The following is a 22,229-nucleotide window of genomic DNA, read 5'->3' as shown; positions in this document are numbered from 1 at the left end:
CACATATACATATATATGCTAAATTCTACATTTAATTAGTAATTTGTGAAAGCAATTAAATAATTCTTTAGACCAACAGTATTTGACTACTGGGCCAGGGCTTACTGGGCATGCAAATTGGGCCATCCTTGAATGAATAGTCTGTATTGCCATATGCCACGCAGCATGTTTTGTCAGTTTTTATTTCTGAAGTTTCTCTTCTCTTTAATGCTATATAAAATTAAGACTCTGACTAATGCTTACCTGAGATTTTCCCTGAACGAAATCAGCTTTTGTGAAAGTGGAATTAAATGTAGAATGAAAGTAATTGGAAATCAAAGGTAGATCGTGCCATATATTTCATCTAAATAATGTCAATAAAGAAAGTCTCTTTTGTATCCTCTCTCATTAGAAACTGCCTTTGGAAAAAAGTGCTGTAAACTCCTTCTTGGGGTTTTATGCACATCATGAAGTTTGTTAATTAGTCTTTTATCAAGAGTAAGAACTCCCCATTTCCTTCAAGTCATATTTTCCTGTCTATTTCACAAATCAAAAAATGTCAGTTACTTCTAGCACTTAAATATAGCAAATAAATTCAGCTACTGAAGAAATAACTTCACAAAAAAGGAAGATAATGTAGCAGAGGAAAAAGCAACTTTCACTGGAGTTAATTTTCCAATTTATCTGCCCCACACATATCACAGTGATGGCAAACACTTATTTAACCCTTTGCCCCTTTCCTACTATGTAAAAAAACCCCAACAAAGTAGATTCCCTATTCCAAACTACTAGTGGTCACTTTTGTGTGACTACAAAGGCCATTTGCTGTGGTTCAGACACCAGGACTTACAAGCTTTCCACTTAAATTCTCCTAATGAGAATTTCTCAATTTACTTGGGCTTTGACTGAAATTATCTCAAATCTCAAGGAGTGAGTAGCATGAAACTTAGCGGAAACAGAGTAGTCACTGTTTTTTGTTGTCACAGGCAAAGCCTCTTTATTGTTTGAGTCTCCTCAAGGAATCACGCTAACAGTTGAGTTTTGATTTTGCTGTCCCTCAGGTTATAGAAATGCTATACGTATCCTATATAAAAATTGATGGAGATGTTTTGTTGCAAAATTTGAAGAAGCTATCTTGTAGCTGAAGTCTTACCAGAATTGCAAATTTTCAGTATTTATAATTTCCCCATTTGGCTCATTTCTTTTTGATCAGCCACACAAAAAAAGGCAACAGCAGGATTTTCCCTGTGCTGCCATCTCCTCCTCACCACTTTTGCACTACTGTTGTTACATTGATTTAAAATGTGTCTGATATGTTCAAGTGTTCAGTATCTGTGCCAGTGAAATAAAGGATTTTTCAATATAGTACTTTTTTTGCAGATGATTATATAACATGGCTATAAAAACCACCTTTTGAGACACACAAAACCAGTTTTTGACTGGAAACTTTATGCTGAGATTTAGCCTGCAGCAGATCTTTAGAAGTGAGCTAGAAACAGCATTTCCATTACAAACAGAAAGCAAAGGATGCAGCAGTTTGAGGGTTACACAGTTAGAGGAAAGTGCCTTCCCGTCTTTAAACAACCAAAAATGATTTTGCAGCAGTGTCCAGAATTTGCTTCCTATGACTTTTTGTGAATTGAAAACAAAACAAAACAAACAGAAAGACTGAGATACAGATGTTATAAAGCTGTCTACAAGCAAAACCTATTTCCTTTCCCCTCCCCCTCCAGATAATTGCTCCAATTTTTCCTCCAGCTGAGTTGAGATTATGTTTCTGCCTAACAGATGAGAGAAGCTTCATGGTATTGACTATATAACAGACATTTAATCATATATTTCCTAGAAGAGATGGGAAAAATTCCAGAAACAAAACTCAAATTGCTTAGAAAAAAGTAACTGACAAAAGAGGCTCATGCTCAGATTTGTGCCTTATGCCAATAAATGTCATGATCTAAAAGACATTTGCAGCAGCCTCACACATTCAAAGAAGCAATGTGCCTTGGAAATTATGACAAAGAAGCAAATTTAATGTGACATAGCACTTTGTCAGCCAGAGAAACCTGTGACACTAAAACCAAGGGGAGAACTTAAGCACTTACAAAATTAAATCCTTCCCTGATTCAAAGGAGAAGTAGTTGAATTTGGAGCTGTGTACAGCTGGAAAAGGCACAGGCCAGCAGAGCAGGATGCGGCCCCTGTCACCTTGCACGTGGCAGGCATGCAGGGGAGGATGGCAGTGCTGCAGTGTGCCAGGGGCAGGTAGGGGACACAGCCAAAGGCCACCTGGGCCACTGCCATCTCAGCACCCCTCCAGCACACTGTGGGAGGGAGACCTGACAATGGGTTGGTATGGCCACAGGGATGCTATCACCCAGGGATTAACTTATATAGCATATATATGCCATATCCTAGGCCTGTCAATCCCAGTTTTGCAACAGTATTTTTAGAGTATTTGTCAAGGCTCCTATAAATATTTTCAGGTATTCACATGAGCTATTTGCATAGTGCATTTGTTATGAGCAAATTACTGCAGCCTGGTTTCACACAGTGGGGCTGGATCCAGCTAGACCCTCTTCTCCCTCAGCTGAGCTAGAGGACTTGTACCTGGACCTTGTTAATTTATGCCAAAGCATAAATATTTACATTACTTCCTTTTCCCTCAAACATCTTCCCCTTATAATGGCTCCAGAACTAAGTAGCTGCTGTCCTGACACACAGAGACATTTTTATGGGCTTTTAAGAGCTACATGCTGATTTAGCCACATGCTAGAGGGCTCTTTTATTGGGTGAACAGTCACAGAATTTAAAGATAAAATTATTCTGGACTGTTTTTAATGCTTTAAAAAAAGTTTTCTACAGATACTCTGAGATGCATGAATGCTGTGAATGCATGAATACAAACAAACACGTTTCAGATTAGTAGCCATTTCTATTGCATTTTCTCAGCGTGTGGAGAAAATGGTATTTTATCCTATGACTCAGTTTATCGTTTTACACAGCCAAGCCTGCTGTCCCTGGGGAGACAGCCACAGCTGCCTTCCCTAAGCAGCGAGGAGCGGAGCTGGCTCACCAGGGCCGGCCCAGTGAACTGCCCTGAGCACCGCCGTGCTCTGCAGGAAGCAGCCTGGCCAAAGGCGTGTAGACCTGCCATCATCTCCAAGGAAGGAAAACAAAACTTTCCTGATTAAGAGCCTTCGGGGTTTCTACAAAACCAAGAAATGGCAGACAGGATTAGAGAGGAAGGGAGAGTGGAAAGACATAAAAACGAGTATAAATCAAAAAATGTGTTAAGGATGTGTCTGAAAGATGAGTTAAACCAGCATGCTCCTAATGAAACAAAGATTTGGGACAGAAAGGAGTGTTATGGTCTCAAGCTTTCACTTTTCAGGGTGAGGTTCCCTTTGAGAAAATGGGATTTTTAAAACTGTTATCATAAACTAAGTATTAGCACAGTCTGCATATTAGGCAAGAAATCAGACATGTAGGTGTTAAAATTATCATTATTATAAATGCTTAGTAATATCTTTGCTTTTGCAAAGGGTTCCCTTTGAAAAAATGAGATTTATTTAAATTGTTATAAACTAAGTATTAGCACAATTTGCATATTAGGCAAGAAATCAGACATTTAGGTGTTAAAATTATCATTATTATAAAATGCTTAGTAATATCTTTGCTGTACGTAAAGCAGTAAAGAATGCAAGTGTGGCTTGATTTATTCACAAAAGTTTTCCTGCTGGCACCCCCAGAACCACCCACAGGAATGCAAGACTGGAAGTGGACTTCACGAGTCTCCCAAGATCAGGTTCCCCATTGGGATAAATCCTGTCATAAATTGATAAACTCCATCTAAAAATAGGCAAGATTTATGTCTCCGTTGCTGTGATGAAAGGCAGCCCCAGATCTCCCCTTCCCAGTGGCTGGAAGGCATCCAGCTTCCAGATAACCAACATCCCCAACCAGTCCTTGCCTGCTTATGTGAGCAAAAAGTGAAAATAACTCCCTTTCAGAAGGGAATAAACATTAGTTTGAAAACACAGAGGGGCTGGGATATGGCCTTTGTTATCGATGAAGTTACAGTTGCCTGATGGGAAGGATGTATGGGTAGAGAATTAATCTGCAGCTTCAGCTGGTCGCTGGGAAGCCATTAACAGCTCATTTGGCTGATGAGAAACAGTAGCTCTGCGACAACATTTGGGTTGGCTGGTGAGGATTCATTTATTTGAAAGACAAGAGCCTGTTTGTTGTTCATTTTCAGAAACATCAGCTTCTGCTCCATATCAAAAGCCAAAAAAGACATTACTTTTTATTTTTCATGTAATATTGATTTTTTTTGTTTATGTCATGACAAACCCTTTAAAATTCGTTGATGTTTATTTCTACCAAAAGATGTTTATTAGCATAACTTTTCAAAAAGTTTATATATCCCTTAATAAATACTCGGTAACTTTAACACAAGGAATAATAATTTACTTTCCTACCTTGTTTTTCAAAGTTCAAATTATGTGTGAAACCCAAAGCTTCTTTTCTTTTCTTTTTTTTTTTCCCCAACTGGTTTTAAACCCCCCAAAATGTAAACCAACATTACAATAACATCATTAAAATTATTTAAAATTAGGTAAGGAAAATCAAAGTATGTAACAGCAGTTTTTAAAGGTACCACCTATGTATTTACATGTTTACAAATTATATTCAATGTACTTTACATCATTATCTGCAATATATTGTATCAAAAAGTGAAAAAAGAAACATGTCCTGTAAAATTAACTACATGTTCAGTTTTGACCTTTGAGTGAGTTCATATGGCAACACAAATACCATCACTGGAAACTTCAGCTTTTTTTCTGCCTAGTATTTTGCAATCTTAAATTTACAAAATCAATTTTACAAACAATATATCGTTTCCTTCATTCAGGTCCCTGGTTTGTGATGAATGTTTTTCTTGAAGAAGCACAAAGAAAGACAGCATCTTGTCTTTTTAAAAATCTATCTAAGCCTCAGTGCTTTTCTAATGTTGAAGATATTCACTTAATATCTGAAGTTTCACAGAGCTCTGAGAAACAGAGATAGCTTTAAAGTTTACTTGCACATCCCCACTTGCCTGATTTCCACTGCGGCCTTGGTCCAGGGTTTTGACTGAAGCTAATTTCTTAATATTTAGCTAATTTAAATGCTAATTAGAGTAATTTGATGAATAAAATGTGGTAGGAATTCATTAACAACTTTGCTGCTATTTCTTTATGTCTACAGAGAAATTTTCTAAAACAGGACTCCAGGGACAGTAATGCATCTGTTACCAGTTGAATGAGCTGGAGTTTTTGTAATACTAAACCTCAGAGTTGGTAGCATATTGCAGAACCACAAAGGAGATGGAGGAGCAATTTAAAATTATACAGATCTATCCCATCTTGGACATAGGTCATCAACGAAGAAGCCTTATGCTGTCCTAAGCCCATTCATTTCTTGGGGTTTGCTTTGATTTTTACATACAGAGGAAGAAAATGTGCCTTGTCTTGGTCTCTCATTACCTACTACAGTCCTTCCAACTGGTACAACAGTTCTTCTGCCTGATGCTGTCACTGCCCATATGAAGAAGTCAATCCATTCACCTCGTATCTGATACCGTGGGTAGAGTTTCATGGTTTAGTTGAGCCCATGAAGTCAGCGAGGCTCCACAGGTGGAGTGAATAGAAAAATGGGTAAAACGATCTCTTTGGAAGAACAGTCTTGGGGGTTTTTTTGTTGTTGTTTTGATTTGTTTTTTGTTTTGTTTTGCATTTCTTTGCTTTGGTTTTTTTTGGGCGGATTTTTTTCCCCCTTTTTCTGCAACATGTGCCATTACCACAGTCAACAAGGTATTTAAGCAGATATCAAATTTTCAAGACATGATTTTGAATCTATTCACAAGTCAAAGTTGCTTTGGGGCTTAATTAGGTTACTGAATTTTACTCTGAGAAAGTCAGAAAAGAAGCAGTCTTGTCTAATGAAGAGAGTCTTGTCTGAAAACCAAATGCCTTTCTGCAGCGCTGGCAGGTGGCTGTGTTACAACAGTTTATGTCACAGCTAACTTTATCTTAAATTCTACCAATGTTTCAGAAGCTCTGGGTTAAGGCTATCTTCCTCTCCTATATTCCTCAGCTAACACTAGTGAAGAAACCTGGTTTCCTTTCACATATATAGACAACCATACTCAAAGTGGAATACCTTTTCTACACAACATAGCTTAATTATTTAATGTTGCCTGTCTGCTAGGAGCATACAGCGAGCCCTTCTCTGAATAAACAAGGCTGCTACAGGAATTGCAATGTATTCAGAAGTGAAATGGTCCTATGCAGAATTTGTCAACAGGTAGCATTGCTATGCAAACAAAATCCCGAACATTTTTTTCACAGGGAAAATAGGTTTCCCCTGCTAATCTTACTAGTAATTAGCTGTTCAACTGAAAATACCTGTTCTCTGTGATTGAGGTCTAAAGCTTGTTCCACTTTAAATCAGCAGTATTTAAGTTGTGTCAGCTCCTCTGATTCCTACCCCATTAACTTTCTCATGCCCTTTTAAATTGAGTTTAGAACACTTGAAGACTGATAGCACTGCAAATGATGAAGTTGTGTATCTCAGGGAATCCAGTGTATCTGTCAACAAGGACACGTACCTCAAGATGCTGAGCTTTTCCTAGTCTTCCAGTGTTTCTTAGCACAATTTAACTGAAGGAGAAGTAAAAATATTTTGTATCCGGTGTGTCACCTGGGACTCACAGCTGAGACTGACAATGAGGAAAGCACTAGTGATAAAGTTTCGATGCCATGGGGATGTTTGTATAACATCTACTAGCAGAAAGCATAAACTCATGTTGTCTTTTTGCAGGTTTTTTTATGATATGGAAGCTCTTTGTTCTTAGTGATTTTGGCTTTGTTGATCTGAATGTACCGTAAGAAACTGTGGCAAAAAGTAAAAAGAAAAGTGTTGCTAAAAAGAATCTATTTTGGATTCTGATCTCTTCCTTTGTCAGCTCCCATGGCTGAATTAGTCTGTGATTATCTTAATTTGCAAGTAGAGCAGCATCCCCCATGGGGCCATTCAAAAAATCCCCTGGATTTCAGTGAAATATGGATTCAGATCCCTCCTTGCTGAAGATTTTCTGTGATACTTGAAGTGGAATATGTAACTGAGGCAACTCAAAGGCCTGTAAGCATTTTTCTTGTTCTGAAGATAACCATATTTAATGTATGACTTTTGAGTCCACATATGTATTTAGATACTTAATTCTGATGAAAAAGAAATAATCAGTGGCTGACAGAAACCTAAATATTGTTTTGGATCTGGGCATTACTATTTCTTTGCTTTTGTTTTCCACCTGTAAATATTACTCTACCTCACAAAGGACCCAAAAAGATAAACGTTACAGATAGCGAGTGATATGCCCAAGTATAGCAGTGGTGGTGACCATACAAACACAATGTAATTAAAAGGGGACAGCAAGGAATGTAAAGGAGGCCATCTGTATTGAGAATACCATTTATCAGTGAAAAAGCTCCAGATCAGTTTACCACTACTTTAATTTAGTTCTGTGTTTGTTGTTTGGGGTTTTTTGTTTGTTTGTTTGTTTAAACTTTTGTTCCTGAATGCTAAATGAATGTAATTAAGTTTACAAGTATTTCAAAAGGAGGTCAGTACTCACTTCTACATGTTGACAGGTCTGAATGAGTTTCGCCAAAAGAGTTTCCAGTTCAGTATTCCTCTTAATAAGGTTGGTGAGGTTACTCTCCAAATTTTGCTGTCAAAAAGAAAGAAAAGAACACATTGGCATTTTGAAGAATGTAGTGTTTAGATGAACAATTGAAAAATGGCTATATTTTCAGGATCTGAACTTTTTAATTACACAGGTATGAACATGAGACTTTCATTTTTATATACTCCATTAGATGTTTTGTCTATGCATCAAGTACAGCAAGGCAAGAGAGCAGAAAAGTTCAAGAGCGAGTTCTAAAAAATAGGATTTCTAAGGACCTACTAAAAACTAGATGAAGTAATCAGTTGTAGTTGGGGGTGGGGGGAAAGGAGTGAGGAGAGCAGGGGAGCTAAAAAAATTTTGCCAGAAAAAGTGGTTTATTTTGGCTGAGAACACTTTTTGACTCCTTATTTCCTGCTCTCAGTTTAACATTTGAATTTAAAAGCCTGCTGCTGAGTTCTACAAGTATGTGCCTCTTTGGGACTGTACTTCTAAGGACCCAGTAGACAGGTCAGCACTTTCTTCTTGGGATTCACAGTGCCGGATGGGATTGATTTAACTTATTTAATTCCCTAGTTCATTGAAGTTCTATTTTTTAATAAATAATTCTAAAGAAAATCATCCTTTCTACACATAAGAATGAAATGCCTACTCACTGACTGTCTTCACTAACTGTTCTTAAGAGAGAACTTGTGGCTTGTGCCTGTGTTTATCAACTGATTGCAGCTGCAGTGAATATCTGCCACCATGGGAGATCAGAGTGCTTTCCAGCTTCCAGAGCTGAGGCTGCACCCTGGCCACTATGCAACTGCACATGAGATCAAGATCTAGCAACAAATGTTTTAGCCTCCCTTCTGCCCTCTGTATCCACAGGAAGGAAATCCAAGCACATGAGGAGGAGGAGGGGGAGGTCTGTGATAGCTGTGACCCACTCCCTGGTCTGGCTGCCTTGGGACCAGGATCCTGCTATGCACCTTACCACCAGCTCCTAGCTTTTTACTACACATTCTGTGATAGATGCTGTTTTACATGAAATTCCACCTTCTGGAAGAACATGGGCATGAAAAGGTCCTTTTTTTTTTTTTTTTTTTTGCAAAAAATGCAGTGTTTCTGCAGAGATAAAAAAGCTCTGTAAATATAACTTAAGCACATTATAAAGAAGAAGAAGAAAAAGAAGCAAGCCATTAAAAAGAGTCCTGACTGTAAACATTTATTTTAGTAATTTCAGGGGCACACATGTCATTTTGGAAAACCTGAGGACTGTTGGCATCACAAAGTTTCTCATAGTTATTCACCTATGTAAGTGTGTGAGACTAGTCCCTTACTTAGTATTCCTGGCAGGCTGACAGTCCCTGCCTTTTAATGGTGCTTTGTCCCCCGATGAGTCCCCAGTATCTGGGAAGTACTGAATGAGAATACCAGAACTGGGCCCTGTGCTTCTCTGCCTACAAGGGCAGCTGTTTCTCTGCAGAGCTATCATTAATTTCATCCCTCCTCATCTTTTATTAATGGACTTCTTTTCTTCACACTACTACTTTTCCCCCAATCTATCTATTCATTGCTTAAGTCCCTTCAGCTACCATTAACTCACCCGACTTCTCCCATCCACCCCACCCCCCACCCCCCACCCCCACCCTTTACCACCTCCATGCGTGATTTTAATGTGTGTGAGTGTGTGTGAGAGCGAGTGTTTTCTGGTGCTGTTACTCACTGCCTATTTCACGCTGTTTTAAAACACACTGTTCCTTGCCCTCCCTTCCTGCAGCTGTGCAGTCTTCTTTACTCCTTCTTGCATATGGCCACAAACAAATGAAGCTAGCAGTATTTCATTGCTGAACCATACACACTTTGGCATTTACCAGGGCTGATGTTGTAAACACCGGAGGAGCAGTCCGCCCTGTTCCATTAAAGATAGCACAGGATTTTGATGGTTTTAAGTATATAACTCTTCTGAGAAGTGTGATGGGTGTTTGAAGTACATAATTTTGGCATTTTCTTCCCAGCACAGCCATGCATATCGTGTATCACAAGTTCTGGCTGTAAAAATACCTTCTACACTGCATTTATTTTATGGCCCACTAAAACAAAGAGTAACAAGAACGGGCATTCTTTACTGAACAGTTTGAGCTGTATCTTATATTTCCATAAGCCGTACTGTGAACAATCGTTTAATTGCAAAGGCATGTTTGCTGTGCTGTTAGATGTCCCTTTGTAGAGCTGAGACTCACATGCAAAGTCAAAATACCATATATAGTTACAGTATCAGATAACTTTTGTCCCTAAAAAACAGTTTGTTAAGGGGATCCAAATGTGTAAAACCTCTTTATATACTTTCTTATTGCTCATAGAACCATTCTGTACATGTTCTAATATTTTATACTAAAAGGTTTAAAATGAAAAATGTGTACTCTTGATTGAGACTGCCTAATTTAAAATGTATTACTGGATATAACAAATACTAACAGCTGGGATCTTTACATATTATGAAGAAAAAATGTTCTCAAAGTTGTTATGGAACACTGCAGTGATTTAAAATAAGCTGAAAATGTCTTTAACTAAGGCCATTAATACATGAAGAGTAAGTATTCTTCTTTGAAACATAAATTTATTTACTCATAGATTAGTTATAGACTATTATATCCAGGATATTTTCAAATTCTGGGTAAAGCACAAAATTTTAGAATGTTTCCTATCTAATGAACATAAATATAAACCTATATGTATTATTATGGTTTCACACAGGTCTCTTGATGTCCTCTGCATTTCCCAACTGTGAAAATGGAGGCTAACTACTAAACGAGTGAGTTTCTTTACAAAAATTGGAATTAATGCATTCCTGTGCCTAGTTCTTTGAACTGTGTCATTTTCACATTGGAAAGCCTGGAATTTTGTTTCCATGCAGTTTGGTATGCAAGAGAGCAGGGTCTTTTTAAGTCAAGAATTATCAGAATTTTGTTAAACTTTTGTTGAAGAACATCAGTCTATATTAATGCTTTACAAGATTACAAGAACCTGGCAGCTGCTTTCTGCAATTAATGTCAAACTTTCTAGTTTCACCAGGCAATTACTGAATGGCAGCTCTTAAAACTGGCCTGACTTGAAAGTTTTAAAGCTCATAAAACTTGACCAATTCTTGCAGTATGTTTATCTGCATTTTCTCTTGGCAGTATCTTCCTCTAGTTCTTTCCCCTATTTTATTCCCATATGGACCATGGTACCACTTTGGGTACCACATGACAGTAGGTACCAGCAGCAGAGTTCAAGCCCTGCCCTCTTTCGTTAGTCAGCATAAGGGGGCGCCAGAAAGGACCTGAAAGACATTTAAATTTCAGAAGCATGTTTGCTCACAGACTTTCCAAAATGTTGCAAACTCATTTCACATACACGTCTGAAAATTCTCAGGTTGTATAAAAAATTCCATGCCAGATTTGGAGCTCTGACCATCTTGAAAAGTTGAGCCAGTGCTGTAGACCAGAATTCCTGCAATAGTGAATTGTAGCCATGTTTTAAGTCTGGAGAAAGTGTGTTTTCATAAATGATGAGTATATGTGAAAATGAGTGGCAGAATAAACTGATTCAAAGCATCTTCCTTCCTCCCACCTAACCTTCTACTGCTATTCTCTTAGTGAACCAAATTATAATTGTATTTTTTGAACTGTTCTAGGTAAATCATAGTTTCTTAAACATTTGCATCTGCATATCCTTATCTTTTTCATCACTTGCCAATTTTCATTATTTGTCTATGAAAAATTGATCTTAGAAATGCAGGGGGTGGTTTTTAAAAGGACAGCAGTTGTGCATTTGCTCTATGAACAGGCTTCACGCATGTTAACTCCGTGGATGCAAACTGCTCTCAAAAAGCAAAAGCCAGGCTGAATGCTTCCTAACTTACCAATGCAGACCTAGCACAAGGTTTTGACATTCCGTGCATGTTTTGCAATGTTTTTTCAAACATCCAGTATAAAATGAAAAGAATGCTTACTGTCCATTTAGATGGCCTGACAACTATACAAGATAATATAATCTTTGGATAAATCCAAGTAGATGAAATCACAGACATGTAATTGAAAAGGACAGTTGATGATGATGTTTCATTTTGACTCTGCATGTCTATAAAATTATATGATCCAGGGACTGGAGTCTAAAGTTGAAAAAATTAATGCTAAAAATTAGAGGAAGGCAAGTCAGGACTGGAAGCCTTTTTTAAGCTGTTCTCTGGCTCACATTGAAGTCATGATTTTGTTGCAGTAATGATTGCGTGAGGCTTGCGCCCTGATTGAAGTGGGAGGTCAAACTATATGATCATAATTGTCTCTTCTGGCCTTTAAATCTATCAGTCTATGAAAACCAAATGTGAACCCATGCCCTTTGCCAAATTAACAGTCTCACGCAAAGAATTGCTTGTCTAAAATAGGAAGGTAGCACAAACAGATAGTCCTAAGCTACTATATGGGTTGGAAATGCTGTCAAAATAAATTAATGTAGGCTTCTAAAGAAGAAAAATGCTGAGTTGTGTGCTTCTGCCTTACGTCAAAGCAGAGAAAACAATGTCCCTGAGATCATCTTCTCAGAGGCTCCATAAAAAATGTCTATTCAAAGGGGCACAAAATAAAACAGCTACAATGAGGTTTTAAATTCCATTTGAAGTAAAGCCACTGTCTTTTTCTCATTAAAACATATTTTTTCCCCTGACATTAGTAAATATAAGTATGCATTTGTATTTTCCACTTACTACTTACTGCAAGACTTTGAGAATCAGTCCACTGAAACTGCAGCACATGCTAAGACCCACACACTGTGGGACAGTACTTTGTAACAACAACCTTAATCAGCATTTACATCAAATCCATCATGATCAAAGCCTTTTGGCAGCAAACATTGACAACAGATTGCAATTCCTTTGCTCCTTGTGTAGGACTCACCACAGTAAGAACTGACTAGACTTGCCCCTGGTCAAGGTGGATCACGTTAGAGATCACTTAAGTGAACTTGACACCCACAAATCCATGGGCCCCAATGGGATGCACCCCCAAGTGCTGAGGGAGCTGGCAGATGTTATTGCTAAACCATTTTCCATCATCTTCAAAATGTCATGGAGAACAGGAGAGGTGCCTGAGGACTGGAGGAAAGCCAATATCACTGCAGTCTTCAAAAAGACCAAGAAGGAGGACCCAGGAAGCTACAGACCAGTCAGCCCCACCTTCATTCCTGGAAAGGTGATGGAACCGTTCATGCTGGAGGTCATGTCTAAGCACGTGGAGGAAAGGAAGGTTATCAGGAGTAGTCAGCATGGATTCATCATGCCTGACCAATCTGATAGTCTTCTGCAATGGAATGACTGGCTGGGTAGACAGAGTGGTGGATGTTGTCTACCTTGACATCACCAAGTCTTTTGACACTGTCTCCCATAACATCTTCTTACATAAACTCAGGAAGTGTGGACTAGATGTGCGGACAGTGAGGTGGATTGAGAACTGGCTGGACGGCAAAGGTCAGAGAGTTGTGATCAACAGTGCAGTCTAGCTAGAAGCCTTTAGCTATCGGTGTTGCCCAGGGGTCATTACGGGTCCAGTCCTGTTCAACTTACTCATCAACAACCTGGATGAAGGAATCGAGTGTACCCTCAGCAAGGCTGTGGATGATACAAAACTGGGAGGAGCGGCTGATACACCAGAAGGCTGCGCTGCCACTCAGCGAGACCTGGACAGGCTGGAGAGTTGGGTAGGGGGGAACCTAATGAAGTCCAACAAAGGTAAGTGTAAGGTCCTCACCTAGGGAGGAACAACCCCATGCACCAGCACAGGCTGGGGCCTGAACTGCTCGAAAGCAGCTCTGCAGAGAAGGACCTAGGAGTCCTGGTGGACAGCAAGTTGACCATGAGCCAGCAGTGTGCCCTGGTGGCCAAGAAGGCCAATGGGATCCTGGGGTGCATTATGACAAGTGTGGCCAGCAGGTCAAGGGAGGTGACCTTCCCCATCTACTCTGCCCTCGTGAGGTCACATCTGGAGTGCTGCGTCCAGTGCTGGGCTCCCCAGTTCAAGAGAGACTGGGAACTGCTGGAGAGGGTCCAGCAGGGAGGGCTACAGAGATGATGAGGGCACTGGAGCATCTCTCTGATGAGGGAAGGCTGAGAGAGCTGGGCCTGTTTAGCCTGGAGAAGGCTGAGAGGGGATCTTATCAATGCATATAATTATCTTGAGGGCGAGTGTCAAGAGGATGGGGCCAGGCTCTTTTCAGTGGTTCCCAGTGACAGGACAAGGCACAATGGGCACAAACTGCAGCACAGGCAGTTCCACCTGAATATGAGGGGAAACTTCTTTAATTTGAGGGTGACTGGAACAGGCTGCCCAGAGAGGCTGTGGAGTCTGCTTCTCTGGAGACATTCAAAACTCACCTGGATGCGATCCTGTGGGACCTGATGTAGGTGAACCTGCTTTATCAGGGGGTTGGCCTAGATGATCCCCAGAGGTCCCTTCAAACCCTGACAATTCTGTGATTCTGAAAGGCATGTTTTGAGGCTACATCCTGGTTTAAAGAAGAAAACAACTTCGGAGAGACTTCTGGGCTTACCAGAGCCCTGCATAGTGGAAATTAGGTTTAGTAATGATACAGGTTTCATGAGAACCACAGCCACCCTCCCATCATCTCTTTACAAATGGTCACACTGAAACAGAGATTCTATCTTTCAGATTTGCTGGTTAAGGTGTGTAACTGTTGTGGTTTAACTCCAGCCAGGAGCTAAGTACCATGCAACTTCTTGCTCACTTCCCACTACCCCCAGAGGGATGGGGAGGAGAACTGGGAAAAAAGTAAAACTCAAGGGTTGAGATAAGAAGAATTTAATAACTGAACTAAGATAAACCAGCAACAACAACAATTGTGATGAAAAGGAGAGAGAAGTGGAAAGGAATAAAATCCAAAGGGCAGGGAAAAAAAACAAGTGGTGCACAACACAGTTGCTCACCAGCCACTGACCAATGCCCAGCCAGTCCCCAGGCAGCAATCAGTGGCTCCTGGCCAACAACCCCCCAAGTTTATATACTCAGTATGATGTTCTATGGTATGGAATATCCCTTTGGTTAGTTTGGGTCAGCTGACCTGGCTGTGTCCCCTTTCATTTTCTTGTGCCCCTCCAGCCTTCTTGCTGGCAGGGCCCAAGAAGCTGAAAAGCCAGTGACTTAGTATAAACATCACCCAGCAACAAATAAAACCATCCATGTGCTATCAACATTGTTCTCACGCCAAATCCAAAACACAGCACTGCACCAGCTACTAAGGACATCAACTCTATTCCAGCTGAAACCAGGAGAGTAACCCGAAGCCATGGAGTTACACTGCAGTAAGGCGGAGATAAGGAATAAAACACCACAAAGCAGCAGTGTGACCATATCCTAACTTACTTAAGCTAGCAGGGCAACCAGAGGGGTGTTGACATGGCAGATCAGTCTTCAATATGTGCAGGCTGGTTAGAGATCATAAATACACACCCTGTTGTGAACAAAGTCCATGCCACCACATCTTCACTGCAATTGGTTTTCCTCCTAACTTGAAGAAGTTACACTTGCATGTGCTGTAGTTAATATTTCTACCTCGTCATGGTGACATACCCTATGAACTAAGCCTGTTGCCTCCAGCGCTTGAGTCTAACCTATTTAAAAAGCTGCCAGTCAATTCCAGAACCACCAGAATATTAAGCATGGTTTTGAGCCACGTTTTGGGTATATGTGAGTTTAATGTTTCCTTTGGTGTTCCTCATTTAAATGGACATGCCAGGTGCACCTGGAAAAACTTAAGCAAACTTTTGTTCTGTGTACTTCTGAAACAGATGGCTACTCTTCCACAGTATATACATGCTCAACCCTGTATTTCTCCAGCCAGGGAATGGTAACATTTGTGCTTAATAGGAATGATTGACCTCAAGTCTCAAATGTGGAGAGCTTGACAACTACTCTCCACATTTCTGTGTGTAAAGCAATAACAGCTATGATGTTGATACACTCTTGGGGACTAAGATTTTTACCTCAAGTGATTACACTATATCACAAGGAAAGACCCATGAGATACGGCACTGTTAATTAATTGTCCAGGACTATTTTTATTAGAAGTACAATAAAAATAGCTGCATTTGAAGCCACCGTGACTTAGATAATGTTAACTAAGTTGGGTCTGTTTGCATATTTCATAGGAATGTAGCTTTTTTTTTAATTAACTATTATTTAAAATGGGACATTGTAGAAATTGAAGGAAATCCAAACATTTCAGTTTCTTGACCACATAAAATCTTCATTAACTGAGAGGACAACATTCTAGGGAAAACCTACAATTGCATTTTCACTTCTCTGCAAAGCCATGCCCACAGACATACCATTGCAGCCAATGGCGCTGCCCTTTGATTTAACTACACTAATCTGCTTGGTGAGTTGCTCTTTAGTCTTCCTTCACTGTTTCTTCTCCCCTTCTCAGAGCATAAAAGAAATTGTATAACTGGGGCTTCTGAGGAAAAAGGACAGGACAAGAGTTTATATATATATATATATATATGACTATATCAAAAGTTTTCCTTTGATACGCACTATTAGGTGTGGGAAAGAAACAATGTACATACTTAAAAGCCATTCTGCCTGTACCAAGAACACAGGCCAATGGAACTGACACTGCTTTGCTATTTTCAGAACTATGAAGTAAAATGAACATACAAAAAAAAAATGAAAAGAAAATAACATTTTCTTTTAAACAGAGAAAGCAATTTGTTTTCTGAGGACATTCAAACATGTTATAAGAGCTTTTTTCCAGTGTAGACAGTGACAATAATGACTATATAGGACAGGCAATTTTTTTAGAGTTTCCCATTTTAATTAAATTATTAGAAGATATCCAAATGTCGGCTTGGCTGGGATCTGGAGGGTTGGTTCAGCCCTATTTCTAATGAGTCATTGATCAAAGAAGGAGCAGAATAATAATGAGTAGTCAAGGATCAGAAAAGACTAGATTAAGTATTTGACTAAATCAGGGTTCCTCAAACTCTTTAACCAGGGTGCCGGCGCGCGGATGCAGTGGCAGGCCGTCATCTGCGGCTGCTTGGTTCCCCCCCAACCCCCGGCGGGGGGGTCTGTAAATACCGGGGGCCGGACTGAGGACCCTGGGGGGCCGTATCCAGCCTGCGGGCCATAGTTTGAGGACCCCTGCACTAAATTAAAACCCAAAACCAGTCTTGGACCGATACATGAGTTAATAAAGATTTGCAAAGCTGTTGATATATTTGAAGCCCCAATATATTTGATTTTTTTTTTTTTTTTTTACTTCAGTACAGTAGTCAAAATGGAAGCTGAAACATTAAAAGAGCACAACAAATCCCAGACACCCTGGATTTAAAGTATGTCATTAAAGACTTATTACAGAGAGCTAGTGGGCTGGTAAACTCATTCTTTTCCCCACAGGCTAATCCAGTGCAATGAAGGGGGTTAAGGAGGACTCGAACTGTTGCACAGCTGTCCTGCAGCATCCTGGCTGCATCTACTTCCAGCCTCCCAGGACATGGAACGTACTTAAAACCAGGAGTTCAACAAGAGCTCCTCCTCATGAGATGGCTAATCTAATCTTGCACAAGCAAGATCTGGGAAGTATTAATACAAAAACCTGAAGTTCTGAGTTTTGTACATAACTAATGACAGACATTTATATGAAGAGAAACCAAAAAGCTCATCTAAAGAACCATAATTTATGCATTGGTATTAAAGTCCTGGCTTCTACAAATGTCTGCCTAAACATTTCTGAAAGTTTGTATTTTATTTAAGAGGTTGTATTATGGAAAAAAACCTGGTTTTAATCAGTCAGTACATATTACTGCATTTTGCGGTTGAAAAAATCCAACTTATCTAACCAGGTATGTATAAAAGGCAATTCATTGTTACGCAAAACTGGCAGGTTAGAAAGGACACTTGATAGGCAAGGAGCAGAGAAGGTCAACACGGTTATTTGGCCTGTGTTAGGCAGAAGACTGGTGGAGCTGTCACAAACCTGATTCAGTTCTTTCTGCGTCCTGTAACAAAGCTGACATTTGAAGCAGCTGCACCCATCTGCATTTATATTTCTCAGTATGGCAAACAGCACTTTGAAGGACCTCTACAGATTGCCTTCCTGAGGATATTAATTGTCCATCTGGAGAATGAAGCTGGAAATCCATCTCCTGGCACAGCTGGAAAGACTGGGACACCCAGGGCACACACTGGCTTTGTCTGCTACTGGCGCAGCATCTAGAAGTTGACCTAAATAGACCACCAGCAATTCTTACTCAAGAAATGGGAGTGACGGTACTTCCTCTGTAGAGAGGAAACAGGTGCATCTGTGAACACAATATATTCCCAGCTGTTGCTCTGGTGGCATGTTAGGGGCCATAGAGGCACCATCAATAAGCCCAAGAGAAGCCAGAGCACAGCAACTCTCTCCACTGTCCAACAGCATGGTGCATGAGGCAAGTATCTAGTGACCAGTCAACCAGAAAGACCCAGCTGACTTAGGGTGAATCATACTAAACAAACCACCACTTACAGTTACATTTTATGGTATTTTTTTGTGGTTATAAACCCTGCAGGATTTTGCCAAGCAGCACACCATGAACTAATTCTTTCACTCTAGAGTTCTCTGGTGTTGCACCACTGAAGTTATTGGTGGCTCTGCCTTTTCCTTGTGGTGAAGCTCCAGCTGCAAGAGGTTACTCACCACAAAAAAAGTTGGCATCCATCCAGTTTGGTGCTCACTTTGGCACATGCTCACTGCCTTGCTGCCCACAGTTAGAGCTTGGTATAGATAGAAGTATAAATCTGTGTTTTCTTCTCCTAATTTACTCTATTTCCCACTCAGTAAACTAAAACCCACTACTATACTGAGTAAACACTCTGAAGGAAATTTAGTATGATGAACTTGATTTAACCACAGTTTTAAAGTTTAGGTATGAGCTTAAATACTTTTTTGAAAAGAAGGTTTAATTATTCAGCTAAAGTACTGCTCAACCTGGCCTGATAATATAATTTATTGGTATTTTTCTGTACAAAGCTATTGACCAAATGTCATATCTTGAATTTAAGAGTTAGGAAAATAATTATCCTTGACTCAGATTTCAGCTACAGAGTTGTTATTATATTTAATTCTTTGACCTTACAAGTTGCTATGGATAAAACCAGATAATAATGTTAAATAATCTTAGTACAATTACATACTTAAGGGCTTACTAAAATAACGCAATGGTGCTGAGCTGAATTTAAACTTAATAGTGACTATAAATTGCAATGATCATGATTTTGAATCAGATTTTGTTTCATCTTTCTGTCGTATTTAGGCGAAGTTTCTGTTCTGACCTGCCTAACCCTTATTGCAAATACTTCATCAGAGATCAAATTCAAATTTCAAATTCACCAACAACCAACAACAACAAAAAAACCCCAACCCAAACCCAAAAAAGACAAAATCCAAACCAAAACAACAACAATAACCAAGGAGCTTTTGGTTGGAAAACCAGGTTCAGGTCTAAGTATAATTTAGATACTGATGCACTGGAAAAATAACCACAACAAAAATAGCACTTAATTTTTGCCTTATATTTGCAAATGCTAAATGAAAGAAAAGCATACCAAGGAAATAGTCAGCAGGCAGAAGTACCATCCGCTCTCATTTAATGTACATCACTAAAAGCTTCTCCTCCCCTTACCTTAGCAATGGATCCAACTCCTGATCTCCTTCACTACTCTTAATTCAAAAACATTTGCATATTTCACCCCTTTTAATTTGGTCATGCTGTGACCTTCTCAGCTGCTGCTACAATACACCCCTCACCTCCTGCTAGATTTTTTGAACTTGAGCTGAACCCAGTTGCCAGCTCTTGCTTTACCAGCAGTGCACAGTGCAAAGAGTTTCTGTGTGGAAGGTCCAAAAGTAACTTGGATGCTCAAGAAAACGCTCAGGGGCTGAGGGACTGGCATGCTACAGCCAGGGGAGCACCCAAAGAAATAATTCCTTTCCTTCCTCTGCTGAGTCATTATTTTTTCAGTCCGTATTGGACTGCACAATCATATATGTTAAAATGCAATAATCAATGTTAATCCAACTATCATTTGAGGGACCAATAATTCAAGGACAGATCATTATTTAACAGCCCTTGACAATGTACATGGAATGGTTAAAAAAACCCAAAACACAAGCCAAAAGCAAATGTCCCATGCAGAGGCCACATTTCACTTATTTCAGCATTGCAGAAAGTCACAGATGTGTTTCATTTTACTAATATGAACCAATCAATTGGTATGAACTAATGAATTGTTCATACTATTATAAACAATTGCATGAGGACACTTCAAAGTAGCGAATTTTAGCTCAAGAAAGCATGTTTGCAAGTACTTTTGTAGTTTATTTTCACTATGTTCCTATGAAAATAAATCACTTGTAGCATGCCAGACTATAAATGTAACTCAAGCCAGTTCTACTTTGTCAATACTTGAGGTCCTCTCATTATATTCCAAACATGATTTTCTACTTTTTGCTTCAGCTTATGCACAGTTTGAAAGCCTATCTGGGGTAAAACTTCTGTTGGCAAGAATCAATAGGTAGTGAAAATATGTTTGTAGTAGCACCATTAAACTCTGGTCTCCTAAGTCATTTAAAACATACCATTAAAAAAAAAAAAAGTTCTGCTGTAGTTTGGCAAGGCAGTAGATCACATCACATGATGTTTTTAGCAGAGAAGTGTCAATAGAAACCCAAATACATGCACCTGTAATATTTCAAATTCGCACTGCGCAAGCACAGGCTTATCTACCACTGTTTCAATTTCTAGCATGTTACTTTGTACTGCAGCTTCTGAGTTGGAACTTTTTCTGTTTTCTTGACATTTCAAATCCTCAGCTGAAAGGAAGAACACTAGGGAAAGATCTGTGTGTTCTCTTCATAAAAGAACTGGAACAATTAATAAGAGATCCACATATTCTAATAGGAACAGACTTTGACCATTTTACTAACTAAATAAGGACAAGACACTTTGTCTTTGGCCTTAACATTAAACATTAAATTTGGTAAATGTGTCGTCAGAAAAGAGAGCATTTAATGCATAGAAAACCAAAGCAACTTTTAAGTACTTATATATACTAGCGTTTCAGAAATGCTCAATTAAGAACAAAATATTTATTTGTAATAGAGAATAAAACCTCTGAATCCACAGTCCCTCTTCTATAAGAACAATAGGTATAATTTAAAAAATATTTAAATATTTAAAAGAAGCAAGTGATAGGTATAACCCAACCCTTCTTTAAAACTTTAGAAACTTAGAGAAAAATCAAAATAATATAAAGTGCCATTCTCCTGTTACCTCTTCTTCCTCCAGAATGCCAAATGCAGAAATGATGGTCTTCTAGAGGAACTCATGTGTGAGCAATGAAGCCTTCTAACTTACCTTCGTATGATTTACAAAGAATCTTAGACCCTTTCATCTCATCCAGTCCAGCATATCTAAATAAGGCATGCAGAACTGAGCTAGTCTTACATGGCCTGCTGATCATCTCCTCATCAGGTGGGCTAATAGTGGGAAAATGTAGGATCAGTCTGCATGAACTCTCACATACAGCTTTGGCCATTTTCTGTAACCATTTACTATGACAAGCATTCAGGTAACGAAAAATAAATGTCCTTATATTTTGGTGAAATTACTAGCAATTTGGAGAGATGTGCAAATCCAATTATTCCTGGAGAAAGACAGAGAGATATCTTAACATATCATTTGACACATTTAAATAATGTGACCAATTTACACAGACTTCCTCAGGACAAATTATTAATTTGATTTATCACAGCCTTTGAAGTTTTTCCTACTTATCAAGGCTGGCAAATGTTTTCCACTGAAAACATAAGCCAATGCAGATTATATAAGTATGCTTTTCATGGCACATTGGGAAGATAAAAAAACTGTAAAGACCATGGAAGTATTTATTGGGGGCCTTCAATTAACTGATTTTGATTTTGATCTCAGAGCAAGTTTTCTCTGGAGAGGAGACATGGACTTGATTCACCCAGTACATTACTTTGGGTCTGTGTTTTCCATATCTGCTCTTTCTGAAAGTCAGGCCTACAGACTTGTAAGAAACATCTTCTCCTTAGCCATGTAAAACATACACAAACAAGCATGCATTTACATAGGTACTCACACATGCTCTGTAAGGTGGAAAAAATATGTTACGCAATGTGCAAATAGTGTAGAAATAGAACACAGTCTCCTCTGGTGTTTCTGTGCATGATCAACAACAGCATTTTGAGGTCACACAATAATGATTGAGGGCTGAGCCTGACTTCATACACTTGTTTCCAAAACACCCCATGGAAATACAGCTCTTTAATTTCCTTTTTTCTTTTCCTTGACTGAAAAAGATAGGTTTGACTGAAGGAGTTAGATCTCTCTTTCCTGGAGAAGAGAAGGTTCAGGAGGACCTCATCACATTATTCTTGTACTTAAAGGGTACTTACAAAGAGTAGTCTTTCTTCA

General features: G+C 39.2%; 1 protein-coding gene across 7 annotated transcripts in view; it reads right to left on the bottom strand.

The window, feature by feature from the left end:
- Positions 1–22,229, bottom strand: part of MID1 (midline 1) — a 353,212-nt gene that overhangs the window by 62,989 nt on the left and 267,994 nt on the right. For all 7 annotated transcript variants that reach the window (XM_080376926.1, XM_080376924.1, XM_080376930.1 and 4 more), the window contains one exon: positions 7,658–7,753. In XM_080376926.1, coding sequence (XP_080233052.1) covers positions 7,658–7,753 — 96 coding nt within the window. The remainder of the gene's footprint in view (positions 1–7,657; positions 7,754–22,229) is intronic.

The sequence above is a fragment of the Falco punctatus genome (genome assembly GCF_963210335.1).
Source record: "Falco punctatus genome assembly, chromosome: 2".
In the NCBI taxonomy this organism is placed as follows: Eukaryota; Metazoa; Chordata; class Aves; order Falconiformes; family Falconidae; genus Falco; species Falco punctatus.
Note: the sequence above shows the minus strand (reverse complement) of the source record. Positions and strands in the feature narration are given on the sequence as shown.